This window comes from Theobroma cacao, chromosome 8, assembly GCF_053813885.1.
Source record: "Theobroma cacao isolate CCN51 chromosome 8, ASM5381388v1, whole genome shotgun sequence".
Classification (NCBI taxonomy): domain Eukaryota; kingdom Viridiplantae; phylum Streptophyta; class Magnoliopsida; order Malvales; family Malvaceae; genus Theobroma; species Theobroma cacao.
The window spans coordinates 3,959,744-3,979,980 of NC_142646.1; the positions used below are offsets into that span (position 1 = coordinate 3,959,744).

Below are 20,237 nucleotides of genomic sequence, written 5' to 3' on the forward strand. Positions count from 1 at the left end.
CTTATGTAGCCAATTATAGCAGAGTTTCTCCGGTGGTGCTCCCACAAGTTTTAAGATACCAGCTCATCCCAAAAAAAAAAAAAGATTACATTTTACGTAAGATTTCAATGCTGTCAAAACGAGAAGCAGCTCCGTATCCAGAAATCATAGGCTTTTGTCCAGAATTCCACGTTTAGGAGATTTAAGAACATCTTATAATACTCTGTAAGTCATCACAACGCACCAAACCCCGTAAGAATATTACTCCAAAAACTTAAAATTTTGTGGACTGCACGGGGACCCATAACATTTCTAGTTGCGTCCATCACTTATTTTACTTGTGATACCTTCTTCTATTATTGATTGTACACCATTACGGCAGCACTAGAATGCCAGGAGATTGGGCCAAACTCCAGCTGCAACGTAAAAGCCAACACAAAGAACAGGGGTACTGAGCTGGGCTGGGACCGACAGGAGGCCACAGATTTTCTAAATTCTACTAAATCTTGATTACTAACACTCCAACGCCCACATACGTGGAGTTGCTTTCAAGCTGTTAGCTGCTACAATCTTTGGAAGATACCGTCATCTTGTTTTTGACAGAAAATAAAGCAGGTTAAACCGCTGAACTAAGAAATGTTTTTTCCAGCGTCGGGCGCACATTAATAGCAAGTAACCCATCTCCACATCACACGAAGGAGACCTACGATTATTATATATTTTGAACGTTTATACTTGTAATACATAAATTTACATTGAGATGCTATACTACTTTCCTTTACAGAGGGACTAATCTCTCTCTCTCTATATGCTTTTTGATAAACGACATATGGTATTTCACCTCCTTCTTCTCTTAGTTGACGTCCCTCTTTTTGAATGCCATTGGACCAAAAAATAAAGCCATTGGCAATTATATATAGTAATAAACAACAAACTGGCACCTCTTATAACAGAAAATTGTCAATCATGTGTTCGACTACATCAGCTCCATCAGAATTAACCCAGTAGTTTTTCACCTGTACAGAATAAGGTGATAAAATAGCGTCACTTACGGCAGCATCTATCAGAATATTTGCATGGTACAAGGAAAGAGAGTGAAAAGGGCTGGAAGGATTAAGCTCATCTACATCCAAAACAATGAATTTTTGAAGAATAAACTTGCCTGAATGGTGCTGTGTGCAAGAAGTCTTTGTCGACTTCCTTTGAAGTAAACATCAACCCGCTCCCAGCTCACTTTTGTTAAGCCCCTGATCATTTCCTCTACAATAGCGATAAAAATGAGTGAAAACTGTGAGTCAACTGGGCAATAACTAGTTATTTAACCATTATCCTCTACTCGTAGCTTTAAATATGTAATGGATGAAATGAGTGATTTTGCATCTTCAAACAACAAAAGTGCCAAGTTGAGAAAAATTAAAAGTAATCAGATGTTTAGAAATGAACTTAAATATGTACTTTAAATGTAAAAGGTAAATCAGAAATGGTGTGAAATTTCATCCCCTCTTTCATTTAGAAATGTTTCTTTGCCAACAAACAACCAAATCAAGGAAAAAGAAAGTCTTTTTCTCCTTCCATCTTGCCTTTTCAATTAGCTTAAAAGTAATCACAGAGTCATATGTTTGACAATTTAGCAATTATAGGTGATCCATTGAAGAGAAGGAGAGTAAATAGTAATCACAGTCAATGACCCTTGAAAGAATCACTTTCACCATTTAAACATCTTCAACTCCTCTCCACAACTCATGGATTATACATTTTGTAGAACTTCCTCAAACATTGGGCCGTAACCAAGATAGACCTATCATGCCTTCAGCCTGCTTTTAACTATAGATCATAAAGTATTGAAAATTGTGTGATTATATCATGATTAAATTTTCTAATCCGAATTCAAAAACAATAAACAGCCCGACAGATTGAAGGAAAACATTTTTCCACAACAAGATAAAAGTTAGTTGAATCCAATTGTTTATTGACTTAGAAGTTATTGCCATCCTACCTCAGTACTTTTCTATTCTATATACATTGCTGAGTGAAATTGTAAATAGGAGTGCTGTTCCTTATGCTATTTTTTAAATCTCTTTACATCGACTAGAGCTCTCCATAATCATTAAGAAAATGTTACAAACCAATTCCCTTGAAGTAAGATGATGCCAACAACCCAAAGTAACAAATAAAATGACGTTTAGGAAGATCTCCAAAAGATTATGATAGAAGGCGATTTCATTACTAGTTTTACAAGAAAAAAATTAGGAAGCAAACCTTCCATGTTTATCTTCTCTTGTCCATTGACTTTGGCCTCTGAAGGGACTTCATCAAGAGTGGCAGTTTTTGCTGTCTCCACATTTACGATATGCGGGTATTTGTCACCTCTTGGAAGATGTTTAATCTGATAGGGGCAGAAATTCACATTGACATTAGCTTCATAGCTTGGTGATACAATTAAAAGACCCCAAAAATGCTTAATGGTTACCTTTGGAAGCTCATTTCGACGCCGTAAGGAAGAGGTACTCCACCCAACAATATCTAAGAAAGGCGTTAAGTTCTTGAACAGTCAGAACAGTTGGAATCTGGAATAAGTCTTATCCTAGTGCCTAAAACAGTTAGATCCACTACTAAATCTTCCTTGACTAGTAATGTTCAACGAGAAAGTATAGCTATGAAATCAACTGATATAGTAAAAGGATACGGTCGAAACTTGCATTTGCATACGCAACACGACGCCTGAAGGACTGCAGAGCAGACCTGCAGTTTGAAGAAGTACAACTATAAGTCTGTAATTCACCATCTGCTCTAACATGCTTTAAACAAAATCTAGGAAGCTCATGAAAACTCACATAAATTTAAGATCTTCACAATCGCTAACCATCTGGAGAAGAAGAGGAGGTTTTCCCTCCTTTCCATCAGTCAAAAACAAATGTTTCCCAGTTCTACCAAGTAACCAAGATGTGCGAGCAGCAACTTTTTCCAGTGCATGGGAGCCACATAACAATGGAATCTGAATAATGCAAAGCCACCAAAGGAAAATATTACCAACCTCTGATGAAAATATTAAAAATATATGTATTCTTCTACGTTTTATTACTCAGTTTTCACTTTCATGTATACTTGCATAAAGATGAATTAGTCGTCTCTTACATCAGAACATATTTGAAGACTTCATTAACTTTAAAAAATTATGCAATTCACTTCATCAAATGGCATGCAAAAGCAAATTATCTAACGACTTTCAAAGCAACTCCTGATCACATATAAAGAAGCTGGTGAATGGAATACCTGTTTATGCCACCGAGAACCAAGGTGCGGACTTGCAAATGTTATGAAATTAATGGGCTCTAGTCCAGCAATTTTGCCTTTGAATTTGTTTTCAGGGCATGAATCTCCCAAATGATCAGTTCCACAATCTCCATTTGTTTGAGAAAGTTCTCGAGTGAGATCTTGTGCATAAAGCCGCGCAATGGCATACCTTGCTACAAGGCCACCTAATGAATGACCGACAAAAGATATCTTCTGAACACTTGGGTGACGGCTTATGACATATTTAACCTGAAAGATAAACAGCATTCTCCTATTGGCATGGCAACCTCAAGTCTGAACTAATAAAAAAAACAAGAAAGAAGTACAGACAATATCGACCTACAGAACAATACCTAACTCTCAACTGTAAGCAGGAGGTTTGTAAATTGGGAAAATGATGTAAGTTGCATTCATAAATAAAGGAAAGATAGTTTTGAATATAAAAAACTCATAGCATACCTCCTCTGCTAATCTGTCGCCCATTACATTGACGCCATCGAATGTCAACATTGAAGAATTGCGTTCACTGCCTGCATTGCACATTAAGCATACAGTAATCATTTCATTATGAAAGCCATCTACAATATCAATTATCACAAGTATTATTTTTTTGGAAAATACCATAGTATTATTATGGCACAAGATATAAATCTTCTGAAATCAACAAAGCAGACAATAAGCTGTAAACAGGGGATGCAACTAAATCATTCCTAAGGGGACTTCTATGGTTCTTAGGAAGGTTATCATCCAGCAAAACTGAATATGAAAATAACAATTTGCAAAATTTTGATCTTCTGGATTAGTGAGTCATATCTCCTTATAAAATTTCTACTAGGTCTAAGGTCTAAACCAAAGGTTAAATCAATTCAAATTTGCCTCAGAGTTGCTAGTTAATCTAAATTACTTTGCAGTATAAAGAAATATTGAAGAAGAATTATGTAACAGAGCAGCAATTTTTTTTTTTAAGAAAAAGTACAACAATCACAAAATTAAGTTGACATTAATCGCTAATTAGCGTAATTATAAATTAAAACAAAGAAATAAAAAACGCAGAGAATCATAGAACTCACAGTGAACAATAACATCTTCCGGATACTTCTTCAAAAACTGCTTTGCTGCGTATGTCCAATTCTGAGCACTGTATAAATATCAATCCAAAAATCAGTCAACTGGTGCCAAATAAATAAAAAAATAATCAAAAAGATTAACCGAGATCAACCTGCCAATGATGCCATTAACCATGATAACTAGATGAGTAGGATCATTACGCTCTCCCGGAAACTCGACTTCCATGTCAACACCTCCGTTCTCATCAGATTCCATTCTCAAGCATCCAAATCTCACCAAACTCGACGATCTTCTCTTCTTCTTCTTCTTCTTCTGCTTCCGCTTCTTCTTGTTATTGTTGTTCTCGTTTCCATCCTTGATCCCTTCTGCGTCATCAACTTCCTTCTCTCGTACCCTGCTAGAGTCTCCCTCCATTGAAGCTAAAAGTACAAAAAAAAAAAAAAGCAGAGCTAAAGAGAAAAAACAAAGTTCTCTCAAGTCTTTTTTTAAGCGAGATTGTAGGCGAGAGTCAGAGCGCGTTAGATTTTGTTGGTGAGGGAGGAGGGAGGGAGTCGAGGCACTCTGCCATGGTTTAAGTAGCGAAGGGGGACGATGAGGAGCCGGGGGCGGTTTTTGTAGTTACGGGTTTGTTAGCTAAATGGGGGCCGCGGGTCCCCACTCTTGTTTTTGAAGTTAATTGCCCTTGATTTTTCCCGGTTTAATCACGGGGTGGTTCGATCGGTTTAGGTGCTTGATCCAGGGTATAACTGGTATTTAAAGGAGGGTTTTGTTCTTTTATTTTAAGTACAAGTAGTAAATCTTTTATTCCTTAATGATTCTAGAAAGAGACAGAAATTAACACGTTAATTCCTTAGATTTGTCTTCAATTTTTTAAGTCGTTTCGCCTTAGGCGGCTTTTTTTTTTAAAGTTAAAAATAGGTGGCAAAAAGACTGTTCCCCAATTTGGCAATATAATATATTTATAGGACTACGAAACTTAAAATTAGTTTGTAGGTAAGATTTTGGTGGGGTACGGCCCTAAGGCTGGCCAAATGTTTAACACCGCTGATCCAAGGTCCGCGTACGAGTACCAAAAGCATGACGGTGCCAAATCTTACTGTTTGCGTTAGTCAGAGTAATCAAGGTGGGGTGTTTCATGTTGTTTCAGATGCCGTCTTAAGACACTTTTCGTAGCACAACGTACAAAACATTCGGACTCGTGCAACATGTGCCTAAAGTGCTAATTGTCATGTTCTTCCATGTATTAAATTCTTAGATTTGGCACTCTAGGATCTAGCAGGGTAACGCCCATTGATGGAAAAAATAACTTTTGTAGCCATTGTCAACCATATGAAGTTTAATTAAACATTGATTAAAAAAAGAAATAAAAACCCATACTTATAACATTAAATGTAGAATCAATGGGCCTTTTTCCAATCACATTCTATGCTGTCTAAGGTCTTATGCTATTGCAAAATCGTTAATTAGGTCGGGGTGCACAGGTTTGGTAATAGTTAAAGCAAGCAAATTGTTATGTTTGTTATTTGTCTGTGTCTTCTTTTTTTTTTTTTTTTTTCCAAAGAAGAAAAAGAAAGCAAAGCATAAGCAACTTATCCCTTGAGAGCGTGGGCAACAAGGCAAAAGGTCGAGTTAGATGACTTTGGATTTGGTAGGTGGGTGTTGGGTGGTTTGAGTGGTTCTTTGTTTATAAGACTTTGCCTTACTTTTTTTAAAAACCATATAAAAAAATTAAGTTGTGCTAATTAAATATATAAGGTTAAGTAATACTAATGTTAAGAAAAATACACGGATTAATGTTCTGCATAATATATGATGCTTCAATGGTCAAACTCTTTACTTTCCAAGTCTATGCCTTACAATTTCAAAATATCTAGAAGTCCTCCAGCCTTTTTTTTTGGGGTCAATGGCAGTAGCATGACTCTTCAAAGTTTTACCAAAGTAGACGAACATCTTTCTCTCAAGTCTTTTTCTCTCCCATAACTTTATTATATTCTATTCTTTCTAGTTGTCTATATAATTGAAATGAGTAATGTTATTTTATTCAATATTTGAACCGTCACTGCATACATATAACAGAAAAAAAATTATATCAATTTAAATATTTTTTAAGTAATTAAATGGTCAATTTACGACATTTAGGCATTTCTCAAGTCAAAAATTCTAATCCCCTTTCTTTGATTTTTCTCTTCAAAGATCACACTCATCACAAAAAGTATAAATGCAATAACACAATATTTTAAAATAAATTACTGAAAATTTTATAAAAATTTAAATAATTTTTATATTTTTACTAAGTTCAAATGTATGGCTAATGATTAACTAACTGCTATTAATTAAATTTAATTATTAATTTATATCACGTGACATGCTAAATGATGGTATAATATAATAACACGGTTATGTGAAATTTTTTACTTTCAACGTTAACTTCATATTGATATAAAAAAATAAGTGATATTTTGATTAATGATAATTAATTAATTATTAATTATAAAAATTTATTTAAATTAAAATAAAAAATTTAATCAAATATAATAAAAAAAGTAAAATTTTATTTAAATTTTATTAAATAATTGAAAAAAATTTTTGAAAGTATTGTCATACAACAATTACCGGAAAAATAGTAACAAAAAATTAAATTTTCCCAGCCTAAGATGAGAAGCCGGGAAAGCCCACCAAGTGCTAGGAAGTACAAAGTAATGATAATTGCAAAGTGTTTGGGCTCTTCAATTGATTGATAGGCCTTATTCTTTTTTTTTTTCATATTTCTAGAAGCGTTGGAGAACTACAAGTCGTCACTTGCCGGTCTCTAAGAGCTGCGCTCTAACAATGGAAACAGAGGAGGCGTAAAGCTAGGGCAAACGGCAAGCAGACTCTAGGGGTAGAAACAAACATTAACACCAAAAATGCAAATGCTTCCCACTCAACTCCTTATTGAATTATTTGATTAATACTCCACCAACGTTTTTAAACCCATCTTCCATTATTCTTTGCTCTGCTCCTGACTCAGCTTTAACATTATTTAATGACGATCTCTAGATGTTTTTCTCCTCCCGCCCATCTTCCTACTTCTGCACCTGAAGGATAAAATAGCATAATTTTTTTAATTTTTGTAAAACGTTTTCCCCCTTTTTCTTACATGCCAAATGGAGCCTTTCCAAACCCAGCACCATTTCACATTCTGTCATGGAGTTCTCCTTTTCTCTCTTCCTTTTCTGCATTGGGTTCTCTCTGTAGATACTGTTTTTCTGCCAAATATACCGGCATTGGACTCAGACCCTTCCTTGCCCCTCACCAATCAGGTATTACCCCACATTTCTCTTATGTTGATGTTTTAGCTCTTTGATTATTCTTATTATTATTAGTTTTTTATGTGAGGAAAAAGCCCGGGCAAAATTATGGAATAAGTGATACCTGCATTACCAGAATAGGAAGTTAAACTAAAGGTTTCCGTCCTATAATTGCTTGCTTATTATTTGACTGTTTAATGTAGAAATCAGCTAGCAAGTAATACTGACAAATGGTTAAGAAAACCATAAAGTATGTATAGAGCAATGCCAATTAACAACAAATCACAAAGGCCTTAATCATTTCCATCTTTAAGCTATAAAATCATGTCGATTACTCCATACTCACAGGAGAATCTTCAGATAATGCATCCTTCTCTATATGTACTGCTTAAGCTGAAGAAGTGAGAGAGTGAGAAATTTATGGCTGCTCCTTGCATATGTTTGTGGATATTGATTTCTGATACACGTATTTCTCTGTATGCACCTAAGAGTACAAGAACAGGCCATCTCATCAATGGAAATAATAACATCATACTAAACCCTACATTTGAGGATGGCCTTAGTAATTGGTCTGGCAAGGGCTGCAAGATTCTTTTGCATGAGTCAATGGGAGACGGAAAAGTCCTTCCACTATATGGAAAGTTCTTTGCTTCTGCAACAAATCGTACAGAGAGTTGGAATGGGATTGAGCAGGAGATCACAGGAAGAGTGCAACCAAAGCTTGCTTATGAGGTTACTGCTGTTGTTCGGATATATGGTGGGAATGTCACCAATGCTGGAATACAGGCCACATTATGGGTCCAAAGCCCAGATATTCATGATCAGTACATTAGAATTGCAATGTAAGACCCTTTCACCCTTTTGTGATGCAGGATTAGCTTATGGTTTCTCATGCATGCTCTGTAAACAAACTGTAAGCATTATCTAGTTAGCGATTATAACTATATATGACCTTTATATATCAACTATGTTCAAAATTTTGACCATTGATTGATTCTGGAGAGAATCTTGTAGATTTTGTCACCTTTCACCTATCTCCATTGGAAAATAAAATGAGCCTATATTGTAGAAACTGGGTTATGGAAAGTTAATGAGCTCAACAAGTCTGGGTAATATGCTTTCAAAAAGAGACTTTTCAATGGTGTAAGTTCATTCAAATTTTTTTTTTGCTTGTCCTTGAGTAATGTGTGTAATTCGCTCTTCACATCCCTCTGATATAACTAGTTTAGGAAACGTTAGGCATGTAATATCATGTGTCTATACGTCTCTATGTTTACTCTTTGGCATTTTGTTTGATATACATGAAATTTTATTATATCATATTACAAGTTTTACTTTATGGTTTCTGATATTAAGAATTTTCTTTACTGTTGCTCAAATTTCTAAATGAAATTAGTTTGTTCTGAAGTTTACAGGCAACAGACAAAGATTGGGTGCAGTTGCAGGGGAAATTCCTCCTTAATGGTTCCCCTTTAAGAGCAATTATATTTCTAGAAGGTCCTCCTCCTGGCACTGATATTCTTATTAATAGTTTGGTTGTCAAGCATGCTGAGAAGGTTCCCCCTTCACTTCGACCAATCATGAAGGTTGGTGAACAAGTGACTGGAACTTCTAAAATCTTTTGATTAAGACTTACATGTATAAATTAGTGAGATACACAGACACACATGAGAATATGTTTACACTTGAAATTCAATGTACACTGTTTCTGTAAGCTTGAAATCTGGGTTTTAATTATGGCAAGTTTTTGTTCCCTGGGCTTTTGTAGGGTGAAGCTTTTGGAGTGAATATAATTGAGAACAGCAATGTCGATGATGGGATTAATGGATGGATTCCTCTAGGTGATTGCACTTTAAGCATAGGGATTGGTTCACCAATTGAACTCCCTTGGACTTAATGAGTGTCTAAGTGGACGCTACATACTTGTAACAAACCGGACAGAAACTTGGATGGGTCCTGCACAGATGATCAGTGGCAAACTGAAACTCTACTTGACATATCAAGTATCTGCTTGAGTTAGAATTGGTCCTGGATCTACTAGTCCTCAGATAGTCAATGTTGCACTTGGTGTTGATGGGAATTGGGTCAATGGAGGCCAGGTTGAGTTTAATGATGAAAGGTGGCATGAAGTTGGTGGGTCCTTTAGAATCGAGAAGCAACCATCTAATATTATGGTTTATGTACAAGATCCTGCTGCTGGTGTTGACTTAATGGTTGCTGGACTTTGTATTTTCCCTGTTGACAGAAGGGGAAGGTTGAAATTTTTGAAAAAGCAAACTGATAAGGTAATTGCAAGCTGAACTTCATAGTCATTAATCAAAAGGGTAAAAAATGAAAAGCTAAATTCAATATGCTGGCTTGGAGTTTTAGAATATACCATAAGTTTCTTTTGATTGCCTTCTGCTTAAGCTGAAGTAATTTGATTGTCTTTTGTTGAGGCAACAAAATTTTGGAGCATCGTTGACAATTTACAATATTTAGTACAGTCAGACATGCATGCTCCGGTTGTGGCATGTCAAGAAAAAAAAAATTGTGTGGTGCCATCATCCTTTATGAATCTGACCAGTATTAGGAATGATAAGTAAAAATAGTTTTTTGACACTGACGCTGTAGTTCTTTAGGCTGCCAGGGGACTTACTATTTTCTCTTCATCTTTTGTTTCCAAAATTGATAGTATGATAAATGATGTGAAATTGTGCTTTATTTTCAGGTTGATTACATGCCAGTGCTACATTAGTTCATTTGTTACTTGTTTTGCATGCACATCTAACAGCAAACTGCATGAAAAAGGTATCTTAGTGTTTGCAGTTGTAAATGTTCTGTTTCATTTTTCTTTGCAAACGATTCAACCTTCTAATTTTGGAAAATTTGTTTTTATTCATTGCAGATACGTAAACGTGATGTCATTGTAAAGTTCGCAAAATCAGAAGTAATCAATGTCAGTGGTGGCTTTGTGAAAGTGAAACAAACACGAAACAGTTTTCCTTTTGGCTCATGCATGACAAGAAGAAGCATAGACAATGAAGACTTGGTTCGTTTCTTGGTAAAAAATTTTAACTGGGTTGTGTTTGGAAATGAATTAAAGTGGTCCTGGACAGAACCACAACAAGGTAACCTTAACTATAAGGATGCTGATGAGCTCTTGGAATTTTGTAAGAACAACAACTTGGAAATTCGAGGCCACTGCATCTTCTGGGAGGTGGAATATGCAATACAACCATGGGTCCAGTCACTTAACAAGCGTGGTTTGATTACAGCCATTGAAAACCGTCTAACCGACCTTCTCACACGTTACTAGGGAAAATTTAGGCACTATGATGTAGATAATGAGATGCTGCGTGGATCTTTCTATAAAGATAGACTGGGTGAAGATATCCAAGCGAACATGTTCAAAACATCCCATCAACTGGACCCATCCGCCATCCTTTTTGTTAATGATTATCACATTGAGGATGGATCTGATGTTAGATCATCACCAGAGGAATACATAGGAACTTGATCTGCAACAGCAAGGTGCTCCTGTGGGACACATTGACAGTCCGGTGGGGCCAGTTGTTAGTTCTGCCCTGGATAAGTTAGGTACGCTTGGTTTTCCAATCTGGTTTACAGAGCTTGATGTGTCTTCCACCAATGAGTTTGTTAGAGCAGATGACTTGGAAGTAATGCTGCGTGAAGCATTTCCCCATCCTGCAGTGGAAGGCATAATTCTATATGGATTTTGGGAGTTGTACATGTCCAGAGAAAATGCACATTTAGTGAATGCAGAAGATAAGATCAATGCTGCTGGTAAGAGGTATCTTGCTCTTAAGAAAGAGTGGTTGACTCATGCTCCTGGTCATATCGATGCGCAAGGTGAATTTAGATTTCGAGGCTTTTATGGAACATACAAGATAGAAATCAGTTCCCCTACCAAGAAAATCAACAGGACCTTTGTTGTTGACAAGGGAGAATCGCCTTTGGCGATTAACATTGACCTATAGTTTCTTGAACTTGTCTGTGCCCCACATTCATTTGGAATCAGTAGCCAGTTTCTGATTATTGAATAAAGATACAATAATCAATGTGACCTTGCAGTAAACAAATAGAAGATTCTTTAGAAAATTTGTGGTCTTGGGTTAAATTTTTCTTCACATTGACATCTTGACGTAGGAATATGGACTCCATAATATCTTCTGTGTCTTAGAAATTGTTTAGAAATTTTAAACAGCTAATCGTCTCTGGTTTGAAACCTCAAAGTTGTTCAAAGGAGGCTACCGTCATTTAGTAAGGCAGATACGTTTCAAGTGATTATCCTAACATGGTTAAAAAGGCATTAAAGGTCAAACAGGCCATCATAGGATGATTCTTTGTTCCTAGGAACACGCAATCCCAAAGTTCATTCAATGATCTGATAATTCCTGAAATCCTAAGACGACACTTCGAACTGGGAACTCTTGGAAGATACATAAACAACAAATACTGCCAATGACTACCGAATGGTTCTTTCTTTTGCTAACATTGTTTTCCGGCTTGTAAAGCATATTTAATACTAATTCATGTTCCATAGTATTTTTTTTTTAATTCAGAATCGAAAAGTCAATGGTTTGATCTCAAATTATTGGATTTAAAACTAAAGCTATGAAAGTTAGTGAAAGCCCATCCCACCTAATTCTGCAAGCATCTAAAAACATTTGCCTTGTAATCAAAGACTCATGATATCCAGCTCTGAAGATGAACATTAAAATCAATGAACAGAACAGAGCATTCCCCACCCTTTGAACCTTCTATTCCAATTCAAGCATAAAACTGCAAATTGGGAGGTTACCCCAGTCTGCAAGACAAAGCAAGGACTAATAAAATCCCCTATAGTGAACCATTTCTTCTAAAAAACAATTGAAAAGTAGAAGAAATCAGGAACAACAACAAAAAATAAAAGGTTTTATTGGGATTAGAAGGTAAGAGATCTGTCCTGTCTGGATTAAACCCCGACAAAACCGAAGTGGGTCAGACTGTTAACGGCTTTTTTATTAGCCTGAAGAGTGAAGAGGTTTGATTGGTTGGTTGAGTTAGTTAGGTCCCGCGCTTTTCTTAGACTCCACTTTCAAAGCTCTCTCCCAAACAAAGGGTGCGCCTGCGATTTATAAATGAGGCGGCTTTCCATTTGCTGCTTCACAACTCGAAAGCACAAGCATTCTCCTCAGGTTTTCTAGTTATCTTCCCGCTTTATTTCTTTACAAAACGTGAGAACTTTTCAATGTCTTATTTGATTGCCGTTTCGTTTTCTTTTTGTTCTCTGTTGTGTTGATGGGTTTTTCGTTTTTGGTGTTTGTTGTTAGAGATTCGGAGAAACAATGGAGAACCCACAGATGAAGTCTGACAACGCCAACGCTGAGGTTTGAGCTTTTCACATTTTGGAATGTTTAATTACATTTTCCCACCTAATTGGGAGACCTTCGTTCTTTTGGTTTTGGTTTAATGGGTATCTACTTTTGTGTCATTCCCCTTAATTTTTGGTTTGAGCTTTAGTTCTTTTTACTTGTTTCATGGTATTATATCAGAAAATTTGATTTTTGTATTGCTGATAGAAGATAGGCTATGTTTTGGGATGTACATTTGATCTGTTTAATTTTGGAGTTGGAGGTCATTTTGGGTTCTGAACTGTTTAAGATAAAAAAATATGTGGTTATAAATAGGGATGAACAATTAATTATTAAGTGATGAAATAGACAATGAGAGTAGTTGGGTGGTCGAATTGTGCTGGAGGTATTTTCATCTTCTAAGCTGAGCTTATGTTATATTCTTTTATTGAATAACTTTTTCCATTTCCCTTTCTTCATAATTGCTGTTTTAAGCTTACTCAATATAACTTTTATAGCTGCTTCTTTTCCTGGCAGAACTTGAACCAAAACATGATCAGTCCAATTGGTAATCCTGCTGCTAATATCGTAGTAAATCATGACTTCTCCAATGGGCTACACTCTTGGCATCCCAATTGCTGCAATGGCTTTGTAGTATCTGCTGAGTCTGGCAACCCAGGTGGATTGTCAGCAAAGTCAGGTGGTAATTATGCAGTTGTTACAAATCGCACGGAATGCTGGCAGGGCCTGGAGCAAGATATCACGGGTAGAATTTCACCAGGTTCCACATACTCAGTTTCTGCTTGTGTTGGAGTGTCAGGGCCTCTTTCAGGGTCTACTGATGTCTTGGCAACTTTGAAGCTGGAAAACCAGGGCTCAGCAACTAGCTATCTCTTCATTGGAAAGTAATGGTCTTTTTATTATTATTATTATTATTGCATTACATTTCATTGAAAATAAGACTTGACTTAAAAAGGATATTTTTGTTAATGACATTTGTTACTGCAGAACCTCTGTGTCAAAGGAGAGGTGGGGAATGGTGGAAGGTACATTCTCATTATCAACCATGCCTGAACGGCTTGTATTTTATTTGGAAGGGCCTCCTTCTGGTGTTGAGCTGCTTATAGATTCAGTGGTCATCACCTGCTCCAGTTCAAGCAAGTCTGAGGTAGCACTGCCTTTACAGCACTTTATCCATTTCTTAACTGAATATTATATTATGTGCATTTTCATTGTGTCAAAGTGGTCTAAAAGAAAGAAAGAATCCACTTAGTCTTACACTGGTTATTTTGGCATTTTTGCCATCCTTTTTATTTTGAAAGAGTTCAAGCATAAGGTGGGACATTGCTGGAGATGAGAATGTTGTCATAAACCCTCAATTCGAAGATGGCCTCAACAACTGGTCTGGAAGAGGCTGCAAGGTTGTTTTACATGATTCTATGGCAGATGGGAAGATAGTCCCGCAATTGGGAAAAGTTTTTGCATCTGCGACAGAGCGCACACAGAGTTGGAATGGGATCCAGCAAGAGATTACCAGAAGAGTGCAGCGAAAGCTTGCTTATAATGTAGCAGCTGTGGTACGGATATTTGGTAACAATGTGATGACTGCTACTGTACAGGCCACATTATGGGTCCAAACACCAGATCGCCGAGAACAGTACATTGTAATTGCCAAGTAAGTTCCTTTATTTGTTTCACTGTCTTAGAACTAGTGTTTTTTCCTGTGGAATATCTGACCTTTTACATGCTCGTTTTCCCTGGATTTATTTGGCTTTATGAATATGTACCTGTGGTGTTGGGGATTTGATCTTCTTTTTTTCCATTCAAAAGTGTGCAGGCAACCGACAAGGATTGGGTGCAATTGCAGGGAAAGTTCCTTCTAAATGGTTCCCCATCAAGAGTAGTCATCTATTTAGAAGGTCCACCACCAGGTACCGACATCCTTGTCAATGCCTTAGCTGTAAAGCATGCTGAGAAAGTCCCTCCTTCATCTCCTCCAGTTATTGAGGTCAGTTGAATAATTTCAATCTTGGTATTTTTCTTCATTTGCTTTGGAGAAGATATTGGATATTTGGATCTGCTGCATGCTTTCGTACACCCTAATTGATAACAGCATGCACATTTTCAGTGTAGAATCCACATTTTGGAGTCAATATAGTTACAGGAGGGATGGTTTCCTCATGTGTTTCTACTTTTTTGTAGGATCCTAATTTTGGAGTTAATATAATTACAAACAGCCAACTAAATGACGGCACCAATGGATGGTTTCCTCTTGGTAACTGCAATTTGAGTGTTGGAACAGGCTCACCACATATACTCCCTCCAATGGCAAGAGCTTCCCTTGGTGCCCATGAACCTTTAAGTGGCCTGTATATCCTTGTGAAAAATCGCACACAGACTTGGATGGGCCCAGCTCAGATGATAACTGATAAGCTGAAACTTTTCTTGACATATCAAGTATCTGCTTGGGTTCGAATTGGTTCTGGAGCAAGTGGTCCTCAAAATGTGAATGTTGCACTTGGCGTGGACAGCCAGTGGGTAAATGGTGGACAAGTTGAGATTAATGATGATAGATGGCATGAAATTGGTGGTTCCTTTAGGATTGAGAAGCAACCATCCAAGGTTATGGTTTATATCCAGGGTCCAGCTGCAGGTGTTGATTTAATGGTAGCTGGACTTCAGATTTTCCCTGTTGATCGGGCGGCCAGGTTAAAATATTTGAGGAGACAAACTGATAAGGTATGGCTAGTTGTGATTTCTGTAGGATTTGCTTTATCAAAACCATGCAGACATTATAACTTCAAATAGAAAATTGAAATTTTTGTTACCCTATATAAGTCAGGAATTTGTTGCCTTTGATCATGAAAAGGTCAGAAAAGTGCAGATAGATGCTGCAAATCTTTTCCCTCCAACGGCATATGCTGCATTTGGCCCTAGAATAGAATGTCTCATTAGAAATTTTCAGTTACAAATTCTCTATTTCAGAGATTTCTCTGGAATTTTGATTTACTGAAATTTTCTTTTTTATTTTTTGTTCTTTTCAATAGTTCGTTTCATAACATTATCATAAGCATCATCAAACTTGTCTTGCTGTATACAATTAAGACAAGATGGCCCTTATTAGTATATGCATTTAAAATTATTTACTCCTGATAAAAGGGAGCAAAATGATTTGGTTGGTTTCTCTCTTCATGAGATGTTTCCTTTCAAACATTGGGGTCCATTAAGTCTTCAGTATTCCTAGTCCTAGCTCATTTCTCATTGTAATGATTTTTTTTTTTGCTCAAATACAGATCCGAAAGCGTGATGTCATCCTCAAATTCTCAGGAGCAGGTTCAAGCAGTTTGTTGGGCACCTTTGTGAAAGTCATACAGGCACAAAATAGTTTTCCCATAGGGTCTTGCATTAACAGAACAAATATAGACAATGAAGATTTTGTTGATTTCTTCGTGAAAAATTTTAACTGGGCAGTGTTTGGAAATGAATTGAAGTGGTATTGGACAGAACCACAGCAAGGAAATTTCAACTACAAAGATGCTGATGATATGTTGGCTTTGTGTCAAAACCATAAAATAGAAACCCGAGGTCATTGTATTTTCTGGGAAGTACAGGCCACTGTCCAGCAATGGATTCAAGCACTGAACAAAAACGACTTGATGACAGCTGTTCAAAATCGTCTAACAGGCCTTCTCACCCGTTACAAGGGAAAGTTCAGGCACTATGATGTGAACAATGAGATGATGCATGGGTCATTTTATCAAGATCGATTGGGCAAAGATATCCGAGCAAACATGTTTAAGAATGCAAATCAGCTAGATCCATCTGCGACTTTATTTGTGAATGATTATCATGTTGAAGATGGATGTGACACCAGATCATCTCCCGAAAATTATATTGAACACATTCTTGATTTGCAGGAGCAAGGTGCACCTGTGGGAGGAATTGGAATTCAAGGACATATCGATAGTCCTGTGGGACCAGTTGTGTGTTCTGCTCTAGATAAATTAGGTATCCTTGGCCTTCCTATCTGGTTTACTGAGCTTGATGTGTCTTCTGTCAATGAATACATTAGAGGGGAGGATTTGGAAGTCATGCTTAGGGAAGCTTTTGCCCATCCTGCTGTGGAGGGTGTAATGCTGTGGGGATTCTGGGAATTGTTCATGAGCCGGAACGATGCACATTTGGTCAATGCAGAAGGTGAAATCAATGAAACTGGTAAACGATTTCTTGCTCTTAAACATGAGTGGTTGTCTCATGCTCATGGACATATAGATGAACAAGGACAGTTTGAATTCAGAGGCTTCCATGGGACATACGTTGTGGAAGTCGTGACTGCCTCCAAGAAGAGTTCAAAAACTTTTGTTGTTGACAAGGGTGACTCCCCACTGATCGTGTCCATAGCTTTGTGAATTCTCCGTGGCTGCTTTGAACCTAATAAAAGGAGGTAATATGAATGTCTCTCTCCATGCATCATCAATTATTTCTGTAAAACGAAAGAATATACATCATACAGAGCTTGTGATTGTGATTATCAATTATATGGTTTGTTTGCAGAAGAAAATTTGAGTTGTTATCCATTGTAAAATACAATTAAAGAAATAAAAGTATGATCTTTTTCTTTTCAGTTATTTAACTAACTAAACTGGTTTGTACTTTACATGTGAAAACCAGACAGTATCTACATTCGAGCAGTGTAATCTGCACTTGAAATAGTTTATGCTCAGTGCTGACATTTAAAAGAAGTATATAACCATAAGGAATAGAAGAATGGTGAGTTATAGAAACTCCAATGCTACCTTCGGCTACTATTAACCCAAACATGGTCCAACCTACTAGTCAATTCAAGCTTCAATAGTTTGGGCTGAATCACGAAAGTTCCACCAAAAGCTTGATTATGTAATAGGTCCTTCTTGCTAAAGAATCACCCTTGATGATTATCTTCCATGTCCAGTCTGCTGATTGTGTGTGTATCCAAACTTTATAACCTCAAGAAAGTTTCACTGTCCTTCTATGAAATAAAATGTATAATTTGGTTACCTTGTGTCTCCCAAGTCAGCAGCAAGTCCGGCGGCTTTACTGCTGAAGAATAAAGAATGTATCTAGGTGGAGAAAGGCTGAGTCAGCCCAAACCTGTCACTGTAAAAAGTCGGGCCCAGGAAGAATTTGAGGCTTGCAAACTGCATAGTTTAGAAGGCCCAAAGGTTCAGACAAAAACAAAATACTTGATTTTAGTGACTAAAAAGGAGGAGAAAATGACTGAATGTAGCATTGGAGTCAAGGGAGGTAAAATATTCTATGCTATAATTTAACGAAAGAGGAAAAGGGAGAATTCTTGTGAAGCTGGCCAGCAGCCGAGAAGTAAAGTGCAAAGGAACAAAGAATGGATTAGACAACTTCTCCAATTAGGTTGAAAATGAGAGAAAAAAGTTAGGTGGGAGATATGGAAGTTCTTGGCCTAAATGGGGACCATTCTTGATTTTGTATTGGATTCTACCATCATTTCAGTTAAATCCATTGGTCGTCTCCTTCAGTCTGATGTGAGAAACAAAAACCTATCTTCCCCCTCGCATCAAACACAGTCTTACAAAAAAGAAAAATAACGCCAGCTTCTGTGCACTTAGCAATATATATCCTCTTCCAGAATATGTAACATCAGTTTTCATAGGCAATTACCATATATAAAGATTGAAGTTTTGGCCATAGGAAGCATGTTACTATCTCCATCAAACAAATGAAATGTAACCTCCAGCTGCAATTTTACCATCCAATTAATGCCCCCACATTATTTCACATCAATTTGATAGACTCTCACCATCTACTACTACTCCTACTAGACTACCACTAACTGGTGTTATCGTACAACAGGACTTCGGTTTCGTTTTTTTTCCCCTCAACAAGTGATTCATGATTTTGGTATGTGTATAAATCTTTAGTGTGTATATACTTATCATAATTGTTCTGACCTTGCATGATTGGACACCATTGATTCACATGAACAGTCTCTTCTATACGGCTGGCTTGCTATGACGTCTAAGGGATTCCTTGATTTTAGTCTCATCCTTCTGTAAGTAGTACATGTATATATATCTCTCATGCAACCAATAAGTTCAAATGCACAAGTAAGAATGGAAGATTGCCAGTATAGGATGACAGAATGAGAACAATTGCCAAGTTCAAATGCATAAGTAGGTTAAAAGATGTCAAAATGGGATGAAAGAATGAGGGCCATTGCAATTTGCATTATACATCGATGTATAGGAACCCTATGCACTAATGAAAAAGAGTTAGTTAGAGAGAAAGTCTAAATCCAAAACACATAGACATACTTAAGATACTCCATATAAAGATTGGAAGAAGAAGTTTTCTGAAATCCAAACACAATGAGACGAAAGAATATATAGAGGAGTTCGGTGACTGACTGCAAGTAGTAGCATTGTTGTTGGCCTCTGAGAGAGGTTCATGATAGGTTTGGTGTGTGTTTGATTGGACCCAAAAACAGTCTCATCCGTGTCTCAAATCCTTGGTTCTCATGGACCCCATTTCCCACATGGGTGAATAGTGTAGGTTGCCGGCTCCATACCCCCGCGCACGTTAGCCTCAGCCCCTCGCTTCCCCTAGCTCTCTCTTAAAAACCATTCCTTTACTTGAAGCAACAGAGAGATGGGTGTCAAGATCAAATGAGTTAACCTTTGATGTGATTGGCAGCAGACCCCACAAAGTGTATGTATATATATATATATATATATATATATATATAAAATAAAAAAAAGGTAAAAAAATATACTAAATATTGTTGCAATGGAGAGAGAGAGTGGGGACTGGCAGGGAGTTATGATGTCTAGTGCATCGGGAAACAGCTCCCGCGCTGTTTTCGCGCGCCTTTCACTGAAACGACACCCCGAAATGGGACCCAAGAAACAGGAACTAACCAAAGAAAAGTGGGAGTGTTTTTTCTTTTGTTGTTTTTGTTGGGGGAGTGATGAGACTGAGAGAGATCCACCCATATGGTTAGCAGTGGCAGCAGCAGCTGCAGCTGCAGATCAGTTGGCAGCTGGGCACTGGGAGTTATCTTCTAGTCTTCTCTAATAAACAACTGGTAGCGTGGCTTAAGAGTGTCACATTCAAAGGGAGAGAGAGTAACTGAGTCAGCCAGTCTCAGGCAATAGAGTAGACTAAGACTGACTACTGTTGTTTTCGTATGGTAACTTTCAGTTGTTTTTTCTTTCTTTCTTACAGGTGTCATAGTATTTCTGTCTTGCCTCTATGTCTA

At 37.1% G+C, this 20,237-nt stretch overlaps 3 protein-coding genes and 1 pseudogene across 4 annotated transcripts; 3 read left to right on the forward strand and 1 right to left on the reverse strand.

Annotated features, from left to right (window-relative positions):
• Positions 1–667: 667 nt before the first annotated feature.
• On the reverse strand, positions 668–4,987 carry LOC18591906 (alpha/beta-Hydrolases superfamily protein). Its single transcript, XM_018125412.2, has 10 exons — positions 4,493–4,987; positions 4,344–4,411; positions 3,733–3,803; positions 3,253–3,522; positions 2,814–2,974; positions 2,666–2,721; positions 2,450–2,502; positions 2,239–2,365; positions 1,142–1,239; positions 668–995 (listed from the first exon to the last, which is right to left on the reverse strand). The coding sequence occupies exons 1-10, from the start codon at positions 4,753–4,755 to the stop codon at positions 924–926; spliced, it is 1,239 nt and encodes a 412-aa protein (XP_017980901.1). The 5' UTR covers positions 4,756–4,987; the 3' UTR covers positions 668–923.
• A 2,141-nt stretch (positions 4,988–7,128) lies between these two features.
• On the forward strand, positions 7,129–11,761 carry LOC18591907 (endo-1,4-beta-xylanase 1). The gene is given in 7 exon segments (XM_088809343.1): positions 7,129–7,643; positions 8,121–8,473; positions 9,040–9,217; positions 9,400–9,518; positions 9,520–9,916; positions 10,342–10,421; positions 10,519–11,761. Coding segments are annotated over 6 exon segments (1,230 nt in total). The 5' UTR covers positions 7,129–7,487; the 3' UTR covers positions 10,369–10,421; positions 10,519–11,761.
• Positions 10,413–11,611, forward strand: LOC148761120 (endo-1,4-beta-xylanase 1 pseudogene; annotated as a pseudogene).
• Positions 11,762–12,284: 523 nt separating the features above from the next.
• LOC18591908 (endo-1,4-beta-xylanase 1) lies at positions 12,285–17,591 on the forward strand. 2 transcript variants are annotated; one of them, XM_007018334.3, is made up of 8 exons: positions 12,285–12,811; positions 12,947–13,003; positions 13,505–13,872; positions 13,976–14,135; positions 14,290–14,642; positions 14,798–14,975; positions 15,170–15,706; positions 16,261–17,591. In XM_007018334.3, the coding sequence occupies exons 1-8, from the start codon at positions 12,755–12,757 to the stop codon at positions 17,374–17,376; spliced, it is 2,826 nt and encodes a 941-aa protein (XP_007018396.2). In that variant the 5' UTR covers positions 12,285–12,754; the 3' UTR covers positions 17,377–17,591. The 2 variants fall into 2 exon arrangements, with proteins under 2 accessions (XP_007018396.2, XP_007018397.2); XM_007018335.3 differs by having other exon boundaries at positions 12,286–12,850.
• The last annotated feature ends 2,646 nt before the right edge of the window (positions 17,592–20,237 follow it).

Coding starts and splice junctions, on each gene's coding strand:
- LOC18591906 (XM_018125412.2), bottom strand. CDS start 4,755: ATGGAGGGAGACTCTAGCAGGGTACGAGAGAAGGAAGTTGATGACGCA. Junction 3,804..4,343: donor GGAAGATGTTATTGTTCACT/GTGAGTTCTATG, acceptor TGTGCAATGCAG/GCAGTGAACGCAATTCTTCA. Junction 996..1,141: donor TTGCACACAGCACCATTCAG/GCAAGTTTATTC, acceptor TATTCTGTACAG/GTGAAAAACTACTGGGTTAA.
- LOC18591908 (XM_007018334.3), top strand. CDS start 12,755: ATGAGGCGGCTTTCCATTTGCTGCTTCACAACTCGAAAGCACAAGCAT. Junction 13,004..13,504: donor CTGACAACGCCAACGCTGAG/GTTTGAGCTTTT, acceptor TTTTCCTGGCAG/AACTTGAACCAAAACATGAT. Junction 14,136..14,289: donor CCAGTTCAAGCAAGTCTGAG/GTAGCACTGCCT, acceptor TTATTTTGAAAG/AGTTCAAGCATAAGGTGGGA.